This window comes from Chaetodon trifascialis, chromosome 7, assembly GCF_039877785.1.
Source record: "Chaetodon trifascialis isolate fChaTrf1 chromosome 7, fChaTrf1.hap1, whole genome shotgun sequence".
In the NCBI taxonomy this organism is placed as follows: Eukaryota; Metazoa; Chordata; class Actinopteri; order Chaetodontiformes; family Chaetodontidae; genus Chaetodon; species Chaetodon trifascialis.
The window spans coordinates 17707257-17727436 of record NC_092062.1 but is presented as its reverse complement, the minus strand read 5'-3'; the positions used below and the strand labels follow the sequence as shown (position 1 = coordinate 17727436).

The following is a 20180-nucleotide window of genomic DNA, read 5'->3' as shown; positions in this document are numbered from 1 at the left end:
CTATTTGGCTAAGAACCCACGGAAGCTTTTTTCAAGATGTCTATGTGCACACTTGTTATTAAAAAGAGTTAAATACAAAAAACGGCCCCAAGTAGCCGGGGAAATAGTAACATTTTCAATACCTTGTTCAATTTTGTCCCAGACAGGTAAATCGGTAAGCCCATGTGTACAAAACGAACGTACCGCATAGTTGGCCGCACAAGTGCCTTAGAAATATTAACTAACTTCCCTCCTTCTAATGCCTGGCAATGGATGTGACTGATTTCACGTGTTTGTATTGTGAGAGATAGTCAGTTTTGTTGTAAAGCACAGAGATTAAAAATTATTAAATTTCGCCTTTTTTAAACGGGCAAAAGCACTGCTCCCTAGTCTCCCCAAAGCGGCCGTCGGCATCGGTTTCCTCTCGACCTGGTACTTGTGGGAACCCGCAGTTTGCATTAAAATTTGTCGGGTAAGCTTGGTAAAATTATATTAAGGTTTATCTAATGTACATAGATATGGCATTTTGCATCTCGACTTGATAGCTATGTTTCACAGCTACCGTAATATTGTTAAAAACTGGTCTAACGTAAGGCTCGTCAGGGCCCCAGACGAAACACCACAAGTAAAACGAATCTGCTAATCCACATAGATCATGAATCGTTACGTTAATCACTAACGAGAGCGTGTTTCTGACATTAAGGGGAATTACTTGGCATGTGAATAGTTTTTAATGGGATCTTCTTCTTTGTCCAACTGCGAAGAAGCTGAGGAAATGGAGGCTCAGGCTTCAGGCAGCCTGTCCCCACTGAAAAGTAATGGGTCGCAGCCGAATAAGAAGAGAAATGCCAAGGTAAGTATTAGGCTGTACGTCAGCACCACATTGGACAAAATATAAACTGTACTACTAAAAACATCACAATTCACTCAGTTACACTCGTATTACCTCACATGTATGGTCCTGATCGTTCATGAAGGACGCATGTGATGCCCCTTTTCCTTATCAACGAGTTTGTACACTGGCTGTTGTGAAGCCTGATGGAGAGGCAGGCGGCAGCAGTCCAGGTGGACTTGGTGCTAGTCTCTGTGCTCTCAGGCATGGTTGTGTTTGTATTCTGGTTTTTAGGACCCTGCTCACTGGCCTGGGCCTCACATCTGTGGCCTGTTGTCACTATTGTGGTTTTAAAGGAATTTCTACCAGTGTTGTCCAGCTTGTCGGCTTCACAGTGCAAACATATCTTCAATATGCTGAAACTGCTTCAACTTCTCACTTCCTCTCAGATTTGACATTTTTGACAGTTTTGTCTGTGATGCGACCTTGGTTCTCTGAACCAACATCCAATGGCAAGTGCTGTTTTTACCTGTCAGTGCTGTCACACGCAAAACTAAAAGGCCTGATGTTTGAGCAGGGCTCCTGGAGAGATCCTCTCAAGATGTTTGCTGTAAAAGCAGTTAGTAGCATTGTCACATATTATCCCAATCAGCTGCAAATCAGACTGCAGTGATTACTCCACACTAATGAAGTTCAATGCAAGAAATCCCACAAATAAACTTGAATTCATAAATCATATATATATATATATAAAGATATTTTACCTTTATGAGCTACATGCAGCATTTTGAATGTCCCTTGTGAATGGCTCATTGTTTCTTTCGACTGACTCTTTCGCTTGTGTATTACAAGGCTTTATAGAAATGGTATGTTTGGGAGCTTGTTTTCTTGTTTGACAGTTGTCCTCAGCCCAAGTTGCTACTTTCAGGGTACAAAATATAGCAGAACTTATATCCGTATGTTTATATAATTCCAACATATCACTCACCACTTTGCCCTTCCTTGAAGAGGGGGTCAGTGTTTAGTCGTCACATCTTTTGTGAATACTGTTTACATCTGTCAAACTTAAACTGAGGGCTCCCAAACACACCATGCTGAGTGTGAGGCACAGTACACAGTGGCAGAAGGGCACAGACTTGGTGTAACATCTCACTTCCATTCTGCTGGGAAAATACTGAGGTCTTGACCTCAGTGTCCTTAAATGTGGGCCGTGTAGACTTGTTTGTGTATGGAACTTTTGTGTTTTAGCCTTCATTCAGTGTGTCAACTCTTTCTCTTTCTTCCCAATCAAACAAATAATGAACTGTTGCTGTTCTACGTTCTCATTTAATGAGAACGTCGACTAGTTACCAGACTCCATCTATACAGTTGTCTCTGTGACTGTGGCTGCTTGATGCAGGGGGTCATGGAGAATGAGGAATGCTCTATGGCATATATAATGTGGCGGACATGGACGAGGAGTTCAGTCCTCTGCTAAGTGTCATCCTGTCACTAATGCCTGTATGTGTCTCTCTCCTTCATGTGGGTTTATTCCCTCCTTTGACAGAGAAAGCAGCTGCAGCATTCTGCTGATATAGGTAAGTCATTTGTACATGGTACCACTGCCAGTGCTGAGAGTTGAAGCATGAGATCTTGACTTCCCTGCTTCATGTCACGAGTGGTAGTGTGTTCACCACTCTTTGAGCTTAGACTCACACTCTCAGAGATCGGGCTGTTGTGGTGCCACCTTTGGTTTTGGTCTTTCGAGATCCGTGTTTTCCACTGAAGAACATGCAAAACATGTTCCAGTATCTCGCCACAAGTTTTCTATCTAGAAATTAAAATTCCATTAAAAATATGTGAAACATTTTTAGAAATGTCAACCCATTCTCCTAAGATGTTGCTATATTGAAGACCAGCAGCATAAGCTCCATTAGCCCTTAGTGATACCAACATATGGTCTCAAAACCGCGAGACATACAGTGATACAACTGTGCATCTGCAATGGTTGCTGATGAAGATTTAATGCACTTTTTGTGCTGGGATGGTTGTATAAACTGTTTTTTTTTCTCTCCATAATATATTTTTAACACTGCTGAACGCAGTATTCATTTTTTATTCAGTAGCCTGTGCTACGCTGGCTTGAGTTTTTTTTTGTGTTGTATTATTTCTTAATCCGAGTAAACCCCACCTGCTTACTAGAGTATTTTAAATTATGCAGGGATTTTATTGTGCGTTTGCACTTGGACTGCTTCATTAGTGCGACACAGAAGTGTGCTACTTCTGTGTTTGGGCACAGTGAGAAGCAACACGTCACTGGAGCTGGTGCCCTGCAGCCCAGTTCGGGCCTGAATGGGGTTTAGCCAAGAACTGCTGTTCCTGTTCTTCCCCCATGCTTCAAAAGCACACATGAGGAGTTTGGGTTTTTTGCGGTTGTTTAATTAATGTAGACATAATGCAGTCCATTGGCCATTAGACACTGCAGGTAGTGTTAAGAACACAACACACTTTCTTAACCTCAGTGTCCTCTTCACTAAAGGGTTGTCCCCAGGAATTTTTAACAAAGTGGCTTGACTGAGTTTGTTGGACATGGAGCTCTTTGTCTCTTTTGTTTGTCAGTTGTGGACCATTCTGAAGCATTTGCTTTGTGCTAACCACTGTTGTGTTTTCCCAGTGTTCACCAAAGGCTCATCTATCCACACTATGCCCTCTCTCAGCAAACAGTTGAAGGAGGTGACAGAGTGTATCATTGGTAAGCAGAAGGGCCCTTTCCCTCATGTACATCTACCTAACATCGTTCTTTTCCTATAAGTGCATAAACAATGATCATCATGTGTCTGCAGGTCTTCAGTATGTGTGGGAGTTCCGCAGCCCCAGTAAATCTGTCCCACCACACTACCAGTGCAAACTCTGCGTCGTCTCCCGCTTGCAGCATGATATGCTTGCCCATGTGAAAGGCTGGAAACACAGCCTCAGATACTTGGTGAGTATTGTTGGTTTCTCAGTCTGCCTCAAAGGCATAATACTGCAAAGTTATTTGTACTATTTGTATATTTCGCTGCCTTGTGCACAGAAAAAGGCCCATCCTGACAAGGTCACCCATGAAGAGGCAGAAGCCATCAGAGACCCTGTTATAAGGAAGATGATTAAAGACGCTGCAACTGAGGTGGAGAAGACAGAGGGGAGGGGACAACTCAAGGTGAGTGTCAGGCCCAAATCACTGCACCAGGGGCACAAAGGTCTCTGAAGCGCCATAGGCACAATATTTTCATGTTGTCCATCCGTTTCATTGTCATGTTTTTGGTGACACCACCCAAGTGAAAACAATACACTTAAACATACTAAATATATATACAGTATATTATATACTGAGCATACTAGTGTGCTTATATCCAGACAATGAAATATTATACTTAAAGTGTGCTAAATTGGAACTAATTATGTATTTATTACACTCAAATAGTATGTAAGTTGTACAAAAGTCCAACTTGGGTTGTATTAAGTCTACTTGACTGTGCTAAAATGTACTGCAAATATACTAATCATTGGGTTTCTGCCCTCACAGCAGTGATTTATAGTTTCAGATTATTCTTGAAGATATAGTATGAAGTGTGCTAGAGTGGTATGAAGAGTCACTAGATGGCAGTACAACAACAATAGCTTGAGTTTCCTCCCATCGTGTATATCAACACACAAAGTTCACACACAGCAGCACTATAAAATTTAGTGTTTTGTTGACATAACTTACAAAGAAGGCAAAATGTTGTCACACTGACTCTCAATCATCTGACTGCAGCAGTGGCAATGGTGTCACATTGGAAAGTACCTGCTGCAGACTTCCAGTAAGCAACACTGTGTTGTCTGTGAAGTGGTCTGTCTTATTAAGCACCAAAACACTGCGTAGTGATTTGATGAAGCAATTGCAAGGCCAACGGTAGAATTCTGCCATTTATGCTATAAAGCCATTGATCAGTAATGTGTGATTGTAGGTATTTGAGCCAAATTAAAAGCTTTTGAAATATTATAAAGCTTTTCTTTGTTTCTTATTGAACCCTCCATGTCTTATTGAAATGAAGAGGAGACGCTGCTCATATTCAATTCCTAAAAATGTCCAAAGTTGGATTTACTTATTTTATGCATCATTATTGTAGATTTGACATTTTACTGTTATGGTTGTCACTTTTAGGTGATTCTGAAGGAGCCTTGTGAAGTATCTGCTTTCAAAGGACTCCGTAAGTTACTCTGCTATCAATTAGTTCAGTAATAAAGGGTTCCCTGTTGGTTGTGCTTGTCTTTCATGTACTTTCCTCTCTCACAGGTACTGCTATTCCTAAAATAACACCTCCACCAGCACCAGGGATGGGACTAAAGGGACCACCCTTTGGTGAGGTTTTATTACTGAAGCTGTGTAATGGTGTGGATGTATGCCCCTTTTCTATAGAATTACTGTATGAACATGTGTCTCTCACAGGTCCCAGGTTCTCTGACCCGAGGTTTCCAGGGGCGTTTCCTCCCCAGGGTGGTCCTCTCTCTGACTATCCCATAGGAGAGTATGGAGAACCCGGCTTTGGAGGCTTTTCAACCAGGCAGGATTTCCTTGACTCTGGTATGAATCAAAGACCTTTCACGGATGGCATGGATCAAAGACCTTTCCAGGATGGTATGGATCATAGACCCTTTCCGGATGGTATGGGTCATCATCCTGCTGGAGATGGTCTTGGACCAGGTGGTGGAAGAGATGGCTATGGAAGGAGTGGATTACTGAAGGAGAAGCCTGGTGGAATGTATCCTGATGAGTACCGGGGCAGCCAGATGGGGAGTAACTTGGACAGACCAATGGACAAGCCACTGGAGAGGCCTGGATTGATGGGAGCAGCGCCAGAAAGTAGCAGCCTTCCTAATACACTACTCACTTACCTGGTATGTGTCTCATAATAGGTTCCTCCCCAAGATATGTAAAGTGTCAGTGTTATTTTTTTCATACAGTAACTTCTCAAAATGTATTTTTAGGATACTTTCCGGATAGAGAATGAGAGTGATGCACAGCTGGTGTTGAAGGTGACACAGAAACTAACAGATGTGCTGATGGAGTACAGACTGAGGAGCGTGTCCAGAGTATGGAGCTCGTTTTAATATTAAAAAATAAATTCCTATTCTTGTATTTTGAATTTAAAACTAAATTTTAAAGATAAACCAATAAATGTGACGCAGCCTACTTCATTAATTAATAAAATATTTAAATATGTATTTATTATTATTATCTGCTTTTGAAGAGCTGATGTGAGCAAAACCGAGATTTGCATGAGTCACAAATGAAAGTGTTTGGTACCATGTGCATCGTCTCTTTCTGAACAGTCCGTCTTCCCCATTTCCTCCTCAGGGTTCGAGTCTGAACAGCTTCTCAATGAGCTCCACAAGCTTCTCCTCTACACCCTCCAGACTGCCAAGCAGTAACAACCGGTACTCAAGTAGTCTCTCAGGTATATAAGCACCATGTCTCCTCTCAACCAATGTACAAAGTCATATGGTATTTTTTGACTGGAAGACACCAAAGAAAAATTACTGTTGGGCATATTTGGAAAACACATGGAAGTCAAAATGTGAGTTGTAGTTGCACTGACCTCTGTGCTCTCTCTCCGTAGGTCCATCCAGCTTCTCTGATGGCCCATCCAGGTTTTATAAATGACCATCACAAGATGTGACACCGTGACTTCTTATCTCTGTGTGCATCAATTAGAACAGTCCAAAACTTTGATTTTGTTTAAATGTTTTCAGATATAGGTATTTTCCTGTTGCTACCTAGTAGTCTTCTTTTTCAATGTTTTTGACTTTTTTTAGATTTATGACTTAGGTTTTACATGCATGTTTTGAGCAGCTTCAAGTAATCTTAAGCATATGACCATTGTTCGTTTTCCACGGCCCAGTTCTATTAAAAACAACGGAGGAAAAAATTGTGTGTTTTGAAACGTGAAATTCTGTCATTCCAAATGTGACTGCAATTAAACTATGTCCTAAGAATATGTTTTCCAGTTCCTATGCTACATAGACTATGATGGGGGAAGCTCCAATCTGGATGTAGTCCCAGAAGTGTTTAAGACCCTTTACAAGTAAAGTTTAAGTGGACCATCAAATAACTTGAAGCATCTCAAGATAACACTATAAATCATGTTTGTATATTTCCTCCTGGCTGTGTAGTTGAGGTCAGTTCCTTCATTGATTTCTGCAGCAAAAAACACACCCCAGCAGTTTCAAAGTGGATTCTGTTCCAACATTGCAGATATAGCTGGATACAGTCAGTCACTGGGACGTTTCACTGGCAAGTCTTAGGTTAATGAATAGGCCAAAAAATACTGTACAAACAACTTGTATTTAAAAATGTACAGTGTTCACAGAGGGAATGTGATACAATGCTGTGATTGAGCATCATGAAAACAATAACAGTGATGCAACTGATGCAGATTTACAGCTGGAAAACAAACATGACGGGAAAAAAAAAATGAAGATCTCAGAACTGGTCTTCGGGCACGGTGTCTGCATTTGAGCATTAACCTTCCACTTCTTCAAACCTTTCTTGCCAAGATGTCCTCCCTTTGCTTCGCATTTATGCAGGTAAGAAGCACTTTTGTCCCCAGAAAGTCCTCAACGTGGAGCCTTTGAGCCTCTGCAGCGACCCTCTGTGATTTAAACTGAACCACGGCCTCGTCGATACCCTTGCCACCATTATTGGGCAGTAATATGATTTTATTCTTCTTAAGTCTGTAGTTGTGAAAAAAAAAACTTCTGCTTTGATTTATCTGAACATCTGTGGGCAGGTTCCTGACACACAGGCATGTCTGACCTGCTGGGGCAGCATTCATGCTTGATGCTTCTCATGTCCCAAATGTTTTTCTCTTTTGATGGGGTTTCTTCACTTTTCCTGGCCCAAGACTTCTTGACTGGGTTTTGGCCATCATGTCCCTCATGATCTTCTTTGTGATTGATGAGACCTCAATGGTGTCAGAGCCTACATGGCAACCAGTGAGATTCATTGCATAGTTGTAATCCACAGTGTTGTTTAGAATAATAAAGGCTGTGTCTGTTCTGTTGCGTTCCTTGTCAAGCAGATGTAAAATATTTTTGTGTGCAATGTTTGGACATCCAAGCAATTCTTTTATTTCAGTCTTTGTCATTGTTTTGGGGAGATTACTGACCATGACAGTGTACTCCACAGTTGGTAATAAGGCAGTAGTTGTGTCACGTGGCCTTTTTGGTGAGTCAGATGGAAACTGGCTGAGAGACTGCCTCTTAATCGGCAGGTTGTGGTTTGCTGTTTCCGTAGGAGGGCTCTGCTTGGGTCTCGCTCTCTCCTCAACACCGAAAGCATGGTCACATTCTTGCAGCGCGCTGGTCCACATCTTCTCAGTCGCTCCACGCACCTCCACACAGACGAGGCCCAGCGACTGTTGGTTGAAGAGAAGTGCATCACATGCTTCCTGCACACTTGCAAACTTCACAAGGCAGCCACGACCAAGTCCCAGCTTGACATTCACTATGGCTTCCTGAACTGTCAACCCTTTGAAAAAATGGCAGATGTCCTCTTTTGTAGCTGTGGCTGGCAGACCAAAGAGCCTGACGTAGCCTGGTTCTGAGGTCGGCGTTTGCTCTGGTGTCCTCACCTCATTGGACACAACTTCAGTCTTTGGGAAATCAACTCCTGGCATGGCATCATTGGTTTCTCTTTTATTGGACTGGAGACCTTGAAGGGCAGTACAAATCCCAAGAAGAAAGGCCATACTGGGATCAACTGCATTTGAATCTTGCACAATTGAAGCACTGGGATAAATGGGCTGAGGAAGATTTGCCGAGGTGCCATCGAGTGTCGATGCAGTACTAGGCGGTAGATTTGAAGTACTGGGAGTATGAGGCTCTGCATTCAAGAGTGGCAGGTTTGCATCTGGAGATGGCTGAGGTCTCTTGGAGGTGTTATGTTTCGGGAAGGTGTTCTTTGCCTTTAACAATGACTTTAATTTGTGCTCCAGCTCCTCCATGCTGCTTTTGTGTAGAGTCACCTCAGACCCTTTGAGGAAATTGCCAGAGTACCGCATAGCTAGCTGCGCATCTCTCATGGTAGCGAATGCAATAAAAGCCTCCCTGAGACTTCCTCCCACTATGTACACTCCACCATCAGGTATGTGAAGGCATTTGAAGAAAGTCCGTATATCTTCAGTACCTGCCCTCACGTCAAGGCCTTGCAATCGCAGGATTATGGTCATCTTTCATACCAGGTCAGAAGGTGTCTGAAAATTAAGACAAAAATGGTGAAAATGCAACTACAGCAATTTTTTGGGTCAAGCTAATGCCTGTTGAGCGCCACAAGACGTTCAGCCAAAAAACACGTGCGACAGGAACAGTGACAGGGAAAGACAAAATGTAGAAAACGTGTTTTCTGCCTCCATGAAACACACACACATACTTACAGACACAGCTGGGTACAATGGATAATTGTTCACAGGTGGTTTTTATGAGCACTGTCGTTGCTGTTGTCCTGCCTCAAGTTAGCTGTGATTAACATTCTTTCACCCCTCCTCCCCGCTCGCATCCAGAGTGCGCTTTTTTCCCTCCCTTTGCGTTCATTGTCCCTGAAGTGTGTCAAGGCGCATTACCGCCACCTACTGGAATGGAGTGCGCGCTACATTTAAGACTACACATCAACAACATATCAAGAGACTCCTTTGGTTGCAGAAAGAAATCTTCCACCAGGGACCAAAATCTTCAAAAATGCACCATATAAAGGCAAAATTCTTCCAAGCTTCTTTGCTCTTGCCCCTCAGTAACAATCATTTCACACACATTAACAGAAAAAGTCAAACTGACTTTGTAAGGTTTCTAATTTACATTTTCTAATCCCTCTATCCCTTTAAAACTATTTTTTTTACTATTCTACACTTCAGTAATTTTCCTCTGAACAAAAAAAGTTTTATCTTATCATATTTAATGTTTATATTTGAAAATCTTACTTACTCAGTTTTATTATGTGTCTCTCCCTTGAGGACTCTTCAGCATATGAACTTACTTTCTCACCAGGAAATGAGTACGACACGGCTGCAAAGCAGATACATTTCCTGTCAAAAGTCCCTTATGGCTCATCCACACTGTGAAGAATTACTGAAGCATCTTAAGAGAAGTTAAAAGGTAATAAGCTGTTGTTTTGTTTCAATTTTGTGTAAAATGTTTTGAAAATGTTATTTGCAAACCTCAACAAAGACTATACATTCTGTTCAACTAAGATGATCTGTATTGTTTTGTAAGCATATGCAAATGTGTTTTTTGCTTTTGCAACAAAAAGAGAAGTATTTTAGCAAACATTTACCACACTATATATCTACCTTCCTCCTACTCAAGCTTGCAATGTCTTGCCAATAGTCCACAAAACTGGAAATAATTTCTTTATGAAAATTTATTTAATATTAATATTTTAATATTTAATCTTAACTTACATTTCCCATGCTTTAAATTTCTAATTATTTGGATATTTACAATAGACTGATGTTTACCTAATTGTGTTTGTTTTTTCTTTTTTTTTTTGTTTTTGCGACGCCAATTAAAAAAAGGTTGCAACGTCATTACGTAGGAACAATAGGATTGTGGGTAAAAGAGGAGGATAGTTGTTTACCATGGCGACAGGGACGCTACCGTTTGCTGTTCACAGACTCAAAGTGCCTCTCACATTATTTCTTGTAATATGCCTAGACCTACTGAATTGCCAGCAGTTTATCGTGCCATTTACGGCTCCTTCAGATTGCAGTGTGGAAGAATTTTTCGATATCTCGAGTCTATCGTGTGTGAGGTGCGGTCCAAATCAGCGACGGAGCACAACAGGTTGGTGACAAGCACATAACATCCCGAGAACTGATTTTCTTGATGCTACCCCACCATCAAAAACGTGGCATTAGCTTTAGCGTGAAAGAAAGGAACTTTAAATGTGAGGTGGTCAGCCCGGCACGACGCAAGTAAACCACAATGAGCTGGCTAACGGTTAGCTAACGATATGTGCGCGTGGCTAAGATACTTGCAAAATAAGTAGAGAACGTTGCTAGCTAACGTGAGAACCGATACAGGAGGTAATCCAGCCTAAACCAGAATGCACAGTGTGCTTTTTGTTCTCCGTAGCCACATTATATGATCGAGTCAAAGTTCATATGGTTATGACAAAAACTACTGACTACTGGTCATTATCTGCTCATCATCGTTTGTCCAACAGTCCAAAACCAGAAGATATTCCCCTTATTATCTAAGCCAAAGAAAAGCAGCGAGTTATCTTCATTGAGAAGCTGAACTAAGGCCATTTGTGCATGCCCCACATTCACATCCAGCTTATCCATATCCAGTGCATGAAATATGACCTAACCCATACCAATCGTCATGGGTAATCTTCTGTCTTATGTTTGGTGCTGCAGCATTGTCAGGTGCTGACAGATTTCATTTTAATTGCTACTAAGAAGGAACACGCAGCTGAGATTTGTTAATTAACTAATATCTCAGAACTCAACACTGTGAATACCCTCTGTTCACTTTGCACTGCTTTCTCTCTTTTTGCAGGACTGAGCTGCGTTTGCAAAACTGGATACCAAACTCTCACAACTAATACCATTACTTGTCAGCAATGTCCCCCTGACAAGCCTGTATGTGCAATTTATCTTCAATGACTCCATTTGCTGTTCATTTCACATTACACTGTAGATAATGCATCTTGTACTCGCTACACAATTTCTGTTACCATTTATAATGAAGCTCTTGTGACCAGTTTCTTTCTTTCCAGGCAGTAACTAAAGATGGATTTGGGTGTATTCGTTGTCCAGGCAGTCCTAGTGATGAGGGGACATGCCAGTGCCCACCAGGCAATGTTCTGGGTGAGTTGTCAGTGACAGGACTGTTTATGAATTACAATTGTAATTGCATTTAGAAGCCTTTAATGTTGAATGTGCTTGCTGCACATTTAATAAAATTAGACAATATATTGGATAACTGCATATTTTATATATAGATGGCTGAATATGGTTTGTTTTTTTCCAGTGGAGAGAGATGTCAGTGGAAACCTTTTGGATGAAGCCAGATGTGAAATGTGTAATGGAAATGCCCCTGCTTTGTCTATACCAAACAGCAGTGGAGACCGGTAGGTACTATGCAACAGAAATACTGATATATCCAGGTTTTTCATACACATTCACACTCAAAAGATTAACCAAGACATCTGAGTTATACCTCTTAGAAATGATATAATCTTGACACATATACTGTAACTTGGGAGCACAGCACAAACATGAATGTAGAGCTTGATGTAGGCATTTACCAGGCATGAATGGTGTAATACTAGATGCTATTGTCATGTTAATTCTCTCTAATTAAGATTAATTTACGTACATACAGTCTCATAAGTCACAGAACATGCCATCACCCTCAGAGAATGACAGCTGACCTTTAATTAATACACAGTTGCTGTTTGTTCCCCCCATAGCCCCTGTCTATCTTTCTCAACCTTTATCTGGACAGAACTTGGCTCACCCCTGATACAGTTAACACCTGCTGGGAACAGGAGTTTGGTGTCACATGAAACAAAGAGGACAAAGTGTTTTATGTGCCCTGAGCCAAAAAACAGCATAACATGAGACAGTGCACATAATCATAAGACAACAACAAGAATATAAATTTCTCACAAGAATATACATTTCTATTTCACTGTCTAGTTGCATGATGTAAATTGTCAGATCCAGTGATTTTAGAGCTTAAACTCAGGATATCTCAGCTTCTGCTGCTCCAACTTTGACCTGTCTTCCCCCGATTTTAAGAAACTCTGTACTAAATCACTGGACTCATTTACAAGGTTATTTGAGTTCAGCGTTGATGATAATGTGTCCTCTACTAATACTACCAATCTTCAAAAATCCAAACCATCAGTAACTGTGTGAAAGACTCTTTAAGAAAACAGAGCAATCCCATTCAGGGTGTTATTAATTCGAGTGTTATCTATGTTATCTCATAGATAAGGACCCCTGAACAGCAAACACACAGTTCAAATTTAAGTCAGTGGAAAATTCTCTACTCAGATATGGATTAAAGGTCAAAATTTGTTGAGAGAATACGAGAGATTTACCTTTAACAGATAATCGTTATGGCTTCATCTCTCTTGCACCTCTCATCATGTTGAGCACTGACTTATATTTGTTCCACCTCTCATGTCCACTGTATGTCTTCCCTGCCTCTCATAAACACACTAGCCCAGTACAGACTGTATTCCTTCCGTGAGATATTTTTTCCATTTTGTTTGTTCTGTCTCTCTCTTAGCACCACTGGTATGGTGCTAACTTGATTCCAGGATTTCTTATACAGTGTGTAAGGGCTAGAACAGTCTCCAAAATTGTCTTACAGGTGTGAGAGATGTCAGGCCACCGTCATTAACGCATCCTGTGTGTGTAACCCTCCTAATGTCCTGGTGAGTTCTGCCAACCCTCTACCCTCATACCTTCTTCCCCACACATCATTAACACACCATTCAGTAACAGACCCATAGAATATATGTATCATCAGTGGTTGGTGTGTGATTTTACAGGCAGGAGGATTATGCTTCCCTCCAGACAACCTCTCCACCAATGTGAATCCCAGTGTCAACTATGCTCAGCTGGTGAGTCTCCCCTCTCCCCTCTCACTTGCTCACTTTATTTTTGTTAAATTCGATATACATTCTGATTTGTGTTTTCTCTTCCGATCCCCTCACAGAAATTCAGCGTCCAGTCTGCCTGGTTCGTCAAAAACCTGTACTCCTCGTCGGCAGCCTGCCTTGTAATTCCATTCTTTTTAACCTAACATTGCAGGAAGACGCAGACATCCAATATTAGCCATCAAAATTTTAATTGCGATTGATGCCAAAATGCATCTAGCAAATATGTACATGTTATGCAAGTGTGCAGAAACTGTTGTCTTTGTGATGCAACAACTCTCAAAACAAATGTAGTGGGCTGTGCACTGACATTGTAGCTCATAACGACAGTTGTGCCATAGTATTAGTAGCATGTTATGTGTGTTTCAGCTGCTGTGCATAAACAATTGTGTGGTTACAGGTCTTCTCCAACCTGACAGCGTGCCAGGCTCTTGGCAACATGTGTGTGATGAACATGCACTCCTTCAGTGGTGTGTCCACCGATGCCTGTGGTCTCTTTAACACCATCTTCAGATCGAGGGCTGCTTTCAGCTCAACTCAAGACATCTCCTATTGGTAATCAGCTCTGCCATGGCATATGTGTATATATAGTGCTGTCTTTGCAGATGTCATTCCCCTATACTGTAATTTTGTTTCACCCAGAGTGGTCAGTAAGCACTTTGGTTACTCTCTCTAGGAGACTTAATCTGCCCTGGCTTTACTATGGAGACGAACCAGGACTGGCCAGTCGAGTGCTTCAGACCGATCCTGTTCCCACCGGGTTCCATTTCAGAGGAAGAAACAAGGTATGTGATGGACTTTGATCATCTTCAAGTTATCACAATAAAACAACGGCAAAGGAAGAACTCAAAAGAAAAGCACCATAAAAGCACTACTCTGTTCACTGTACTGTAAACTGAGTAATAAACCCGAAATGAGACAAAAATGCTCTTTTTTTTTTTTTTTTGACATATTGTGTTTATCTGACAGAACACTGACATCAAGCTGCTTGCTGCTGTCTATAACGTCAGAGGAGAGTTCCTGAGATGGGAACAAGTAGGAGGACGTAATCTTCAGGTAAGAATTCAAATGATGAAAAAGAGATAGATAGATAGATAGATAGATAGATAGATAGATAGATAGATAGATAGATAGATAGATAGATCCAGCATATTCCACAAATTTGCTGCAAGATGCATTAAATGCAATGCATGCAATAAATAATCCAAAAGCACAGTAAGCACAGAATTAAAAGTTAAAAGTAAGAATGTACACTGCAAACAGAATGCAAAATGTCCAGTGCAACAGAATGCACGACCATTTCACACAGCAGTGTAATGGAAATGTTTTATAGATGTATAGTATGAATCCACAAGATAATTATAATTAATAAAATGTATGTAGTGTGTTCACCACTCCTTTGCATATTAACGACACAAATGTATCTGTTGTTACTATTGACTGAATGCAGTGATTTTTCATGTGATTCATACAAGGTATAAGCATACAGGAGGCTGTTAAATACCCCACAACATATCTTTTCTTCTGTTTCAGCTTTGTCCAGACACAGCCACCAAACAGGCAGCAGCCTTCAGCTTTGGAACCGCTTACCAACAAAGTGTGAGTGATCTTTGTTTCATTAAGCTCAGAGACTCTCTTGTAATTCCCAGTTGTATTTTAAACTGTGTGTTTGTGTGTAGTGTGATCTCTCTGTAGCAGAGCTGTTGGCTACTCATCCCGAGCCTTTGTTCTATGATGTGTTCATGGATCTTGGTGGAGGAGAGAACAGAAAACTTCTCCCCCTGCCTTCACTGGTCTATAACCAGCAATACAATGGACGGTTCATCAACCAAGGTAAGATTTTATTTTTCAGAGTGCGTATGTGTGTGTGTCCGCGCATTGCTTGACTATGCTTTGTCTTTGTACAGAGAGCATGAAGAACTGGTACTTGTCTCGACGTATGTTTCTTGTCGACACGCTGAGTGGAAGGGAGAAGAGCATGAGTGCCCTGCCTAAAGTCATCCGTGTTGCCAGCAGTGTCAAAATAAGGTGGGCTCCCAATATACGCACCACCATTATAAAAAGGGAAAGTAGCTGCTGCTGCTGCTGCTGCTGCTGCTGCTGCAGTCACAGTAGATTCCTATTCTCTGCTTTCACAAACGTCCTCTCTTAATATCTCCTGTACTCCCAGACATCCTCTCCAGGTGATTTTTCTTCCATTATTTAAGTAATACACAGCTATCATAAGGTCAGGTGATATAAAGCGTCACAATCCGCATTGTTATAGTTAACATTTCCATTACACTGATGTGTGAAATGCTCATGTTTTTGATTAAACGTGTTTTGCAGGTTCCAGCTGGTTCCACGAACCCGGGAAGGACAGGTATATCCCCCTCTAATGACTGTGACCTACAGAGACGTTCCCATCACGGATATCAATACACAAACTGTGTCTGTGAGTAGGCCACACATAAATACACACACACACACACACACACACACACACGTTTATTTCTTGTAGACTTAACATAACCAGTCACATTCAGCTCATGTTTCATTGCAAAAAGTTGAACAAAGATTTGTCTTTCTGTTGAAGAGAAAAACATGGCTAAATGAGCCACAGTCTCTTTATTTATCTCAAAAACAGGCTTATGGGTGTCTTACTGTATGCATTGCACTCATTTATCCGTTTCCAGACAATGTTTGCTGTGGAGTATGAGATGGATCAGAATGAGGCTCGCATAAAGACAGATGTGAGTAGAAATGTCTCTTGTTCAGTGGTCCAAAATGAGACCAGGAGACTGCTTTTCAGTGTTTATGTGATGCAGGATCAGCTGTGGCTCTGATATTTTTGCGTGTGCACAGACTGCTCTGGGTGTGATGGGCGGCCTAGCTGTGCTCTACTCTCTGCTGAAGACAGTCAGCTGGAAGAGGAGGATCGCCTCTCCGCTCATTGATGTGGAGGTATTGCATCTGTAACATGTCAGAATTGTAGCCACTTCGGCCCATGTTGGCATGAAGCTTGGAAGTAATGTTAGTCCCTCTTATCTTCTGCTCCAGACTATGCTGAAGTTTTTGCTGTTTTATGCCGGAGATCTGGCCAATGTTTTCTTCGCCGTCACTGTAGGAACTGGACTTTACTGGCTCATCTTGTACAAGGTTGGTCTAATTCCTTTGGGACTTTCTTTTATAGGATTGATTATTTTCATACTTTTGTACCAGTATCTCATTTCTCCAGCCTTTTCCTTTGAGTCACATTGCCTTTAATTCCTTTGTCTCTGCACGCACGTTTCTTTCCTCCTTTCCTTTTTTCCCCCTGAGCAGTTCTTCTTGAATGCATAGATTTCGGTGTGATTGTTATTGGCTGTTTTCTGGCATTAATGTGTGAATGTGTTTAGGCCCAGCGGTTTGTGTCGGTGCTGTTACCACTACCTGCTCAGGAGGAGCAGTTTGTGACGTACATCAGTTGTGCCTTCGCTCTCAAGGTTAGACACCTCCTGAACAGATGTAACAATGAGTATTGTTGAACAGTGTTGTTTTGAAAGGTGGATGGTTTGCTCCTATTACAAATATTGAAGAGGTATTTTTTTGTGTATTTGTATCCAGGCTGTCCAGTTTCTCCACAAGCTGATCCTTCAGGTGTCAGTTGATGTATTCTTTATTGATTGGGAGAGGCCACGAAGCAAAGCAAACAGGACTGTGCAAGGTACAAGCATATTTACTTTGAGCTTATATTTTGCAGTCCTAATAATAAGTAATCATCCATCTGTTTGATTACATTCACTGTATTTGCTGTCGTTTCAGCTGCTGGCAAGCCAAAACGTGACCCCTCTCCAGTCAGCATCTGGAGGACCTGCTTTGTGGCAAATGAATGGAACGAGATCCAGACAATCCGCAAGATCAACCCCACTTTTCAGATCATGGCTGTGCTCTTCTTTCTTGAAGTACATCTCACATCTACACATACACTTGCTTGCAACTTTTGCTATGTCCCTTTTCCTGATTGCTGATATATCACCCTGTATTGTTCAGGTGCTGGATTTCTCTAACCTGGCACTGAGGGACCCCTGGCCAACTTTAAAGCGCTCCTCACAGGCGTACACTCCTTCATACAGCCTGATGCTGCGCTACGGTCTGGCTGCCACGCTGTGGCTCTGCATCGGACTTCTGCAGGTAAAACTGCCACCACTCATTCTTATTTTCGCCTTCCCTCACCTCCCTTGGATCTCTCTTCTCTTCCCGTCTTAAGAAATGTGGGAAATATGCAGCACGAGTGTGGAGAGCACCTTTAAAAGATTATTTATCCCCACAGGTCATCTACTTCACTGTGTTTCATGAACACTTTGTGGAGGACAAAATCCGTCAGTTTGTAGATCTCTGCTCTGTCAGTAATGTAAGTAGAAATGCCCATATTATATTTTAAACACTGTATCTGTCTGGGATGTTTCATGTACTGTAGTGTATTTTTTCTTTGTTTCTATATAGATTTCTGTTCTGGTGTTGTCTCACCGTTGTTATGGCTACTACATCCACGGCCGCTCAGTACACGGACATGCAGATACAAACATGGAGGAAATGGACCACAATCTGAAGAGAGAGAGTGTATGTACACCAACAGACTACATATTGTGTTAGTGGTTGTAGTATTTTTATGACATTACTGATTTCACATAACATCCTTCCTCCTTCTTTCTCCCTCTGTGTCTTTTTCTGTCTCAAGGAGTCCCTGTGTAGTCCGAGAGGTCTGCTTCCCAACACAGATATCCAGACCTTTCAGGTGTCTCTCACCAGCTGTCTGCGAGTGCAGTACGAAAGGATACGGGAGTCGCTCAGCGGGGTGGATGCTCTCTCTCTGTTGTGTTTGTAACTGACCTTTAACATATCAAACCAAGAGAAAAATGATTCCCCATTTTCACTTTGAATGGTTGTTTGTCTCCATTGCGCCAGAGGAGAGGGCACTCGCGGCTGATGGACGCAAGCTCAGCTAACCAGTTTGAGCAGAAAATCAGAGCCTACCACACCATGAACCAATTCCTGGGATCCATTATAGACCACGTTCGTACAAATGCACTTAAAGGAACTCACACAAGCACACTGAACCCAGCAGAGTTTGATTTGACCTGCCTGTATATCTATTTATATGTTAGATTGTAAAGTATTTGAGGTGGTTTCATTGACCTGACATATTTTGTACAGATGAACTTGTTCTGACCTGTGTTATCTAGGCCCACCCTGACATGGACTATATTGTGAAGGACAAGCTGATGTTTGAGAGGGTCATAGGGATGGAGTTCCTTGAACCCAGTGAAAAAAGCATCTTTTACAATGGTAATGACCCAGATATTCTGTACATTTCTGTTTGTTAATATCCGTGTATGTTTATATAATGTCTGTTTGCGTTTGTCACTGCAGATGAGGCCCACTCCTTCAGTAATGTGCTGTTTTATGGAAACGAGGCCACACTGCTGATCTTTGACACTTTGTTCTTCTGTGTCGTCGACCTTGGATCTCAGAATTTTGTGCTTGCAGCTGTGCTTACATATGTACAGCAAATGGTGAGTATTTGGTGCATATGCAGTATGTTGCCTTCACTGGGATAAAAAGAGCATGTATTGAAAACCATCTCACTCGTTACAGATATTTCGCATGATCCGTAACACTCTCGGGCGAAAGAACCTTGTCAACAAGACTCTGGTGGATGAGAGATTTCTGATATGAAATTCCCTGCTGAGTAATCAATAGTGTCTGTGTTGTTTAGTGGCATTTCTCTCAAATATGTTTACGCTTGTACAGCTCTTTTTTTGTACCTGTCTTTACATATAGAGTATTTTCACTGCTGTGTCATGATGTAAATATCGTAACTTTTTGTAAAGGTTTTAATGTTTTCTATTGATTAAAATATTTTGATATGTGTTTTGGCAGATTTGTTTTGAGGTCATTCTCATAAAACACGGTTGCTTCTCCAACTGTATATGATAATCATGGAATTCATGTGATGACATGAAGAAAAATCTTCAAGTGAACAAAAAATTTGATGACAACCATCAGAGGCTTTGCTATTATACAAATACACCTATCCCTTTAACATTTGTGGGCCAGCGTGGCCACTGAGCATTTTTTATACGGTTTATCCAAAGCAGGCATTCCTGTCTGGGTATTTCATGCGGTGACAATTACAGCAATAATAACAATTGCTTTTCTTATACCAGCATATATATTGATATTGTGAGACAGAATTACATATACTTTGATAGATGAGAGTTCAGTTCAGCTTGAAACAGACAAGTTTCTGTCTCTGTTTTTACATCTGAAAAGCACTAGAATGTTCAAAGCATAGATTTTCTCCCCTTTGCCATCATAGCTATTTGTGGTTTCTGCCATAAATGCACACCTAATAATGCACACAGTCTAGTTTACTGTATAGTTGGCTTGGTTGCCCAGCTAGTCATTATTAAAAAAAAAAAAAAGTCTCTTGTGCCTTTAGGTCAATGTAAATGCCGTTTTTTGGTTGATTAAAATATTAAGCTGTTTTCAAAGCCATCCTGCCCTTCAACGGAAATATAATAACATAGTAATACGTCTAAATGAGATGCCTTTAAATGTTGTCACAGTATTACTGCCGCATTAACGTTAAGCTCCATCTTTCAAAGTACACCTCTGACTTTAAAAGGCCCTCTTCGGTTTGCATGACGTCATGCCGTCTGTCAGACCTCAACC

The 20180-nt window shown here is 41.3% G+C and overlaps 2 protein-coding genes across 6 annotated transcripts; both read left to right on the top strand.

The window, feature by feature from the left end:
- Positions 1 to 367: 367 nt before the first annotated feature.
- Positions 368 to 7871, top strand: LOC139333498 (uncharacterized). Of its 4 annotated transcripts, none has more exons than XM_070965957.1 (12): positions 368 to 451; positions 744 to 832; positions 2358 to 2388; positions 3465 to 3542; positions 3634 to 3773; positions 3864 to 3989; positions 4977 to 5022; positions 5109 to 5174; positions 5262 to 5710; positions 5801 to 5905; positions 6171 to 6270; positions 6433 to 7871. In XM_070965957.1, exons 2-12 carry the CDS (start codon positions 755 to 757, stop codon positions 6474 to 6476), a joined length of 1263 nt encoding a protein of 420 aa, XP_070822058.1. In that variant the 5' UTR covers positions 368 to 451; positions 744 to 754; the 3' UTR covers positions 6477 to 7871. The 4 variants fall into 4 exon arrangements, with proteins under 4 accessions (XP_070822058.1, XP_070822059.1, XP_070822061.1 ...); XM_070965958.1 differs by having other exon boundaries at positions 747 to 832; positions 6433 to 6803; XM_070965960.1 differs by lacking the exon at positions 2358 to 2388 and having other exon boundaries at positions 747 to 832; positions 6433 to 6803.
- A 994-nt stretch (positions 7872 to 8865) lies between these two features.
- On the top strand, positions 8866 to 19383 carry tmem67 (transmembrane protein 67). 2 transcript variants are annotated; one of them, XM_070965956.1, is made up of 28 exons: positions 8866 to 8957; positions 11369 to 11451; positions 11589 to 11679; positions 11843 to 11942; positions 13196 to 13259; positions 13377 to 13448; positions 13544 to 13606; positions 13885 to 14039; positions 14161 to 14269; positions 14454 to 14540; positions 15018 to 15083; positions 15164 to 15317; positions 15392 to 15512; positions 15813 to 15918; positions 16160 to 16216; positions 16329 to 16427; positions 16524 to 16622; positions 16862 to 16948; positions 17070 to 17169; positions 17268 to 17407; positions 17496 to 17636; positions 17776 to 17856; positions 17949 to 18065; positions 18184 to 18300; positions 18411 to 18518; positions 18689 to 18791; positions 18876 to 19018; positions 19101 to 19376. In XM_070965956.1, the coding sequence occupies exons 1-28, from the start codon at positions 8894 to 8896 to the stop codon at positions 19179 to 19181; spliced, it is 2808 nt and encodes a 935-aa protein (XP_070822057.1). In that variant the 5' UTR covers positions 8866 to 8893; the 3' UTR covers positions 19182 to 19376. The 2 variants fall into 2 exon arrangements, with proteins under 2 accessions (XP_070822057.1, XP_070822056.1); XM_070965955.1 differs by lacking the exon at positions 8866 to 8957 and adding an exon at positions 10401 to 10648 and having other exon boundaries at positions 19101 to 19383.
- The last annotated feature ends 797 nt before the right edge of the window (positions 19384 to 20180 follow it).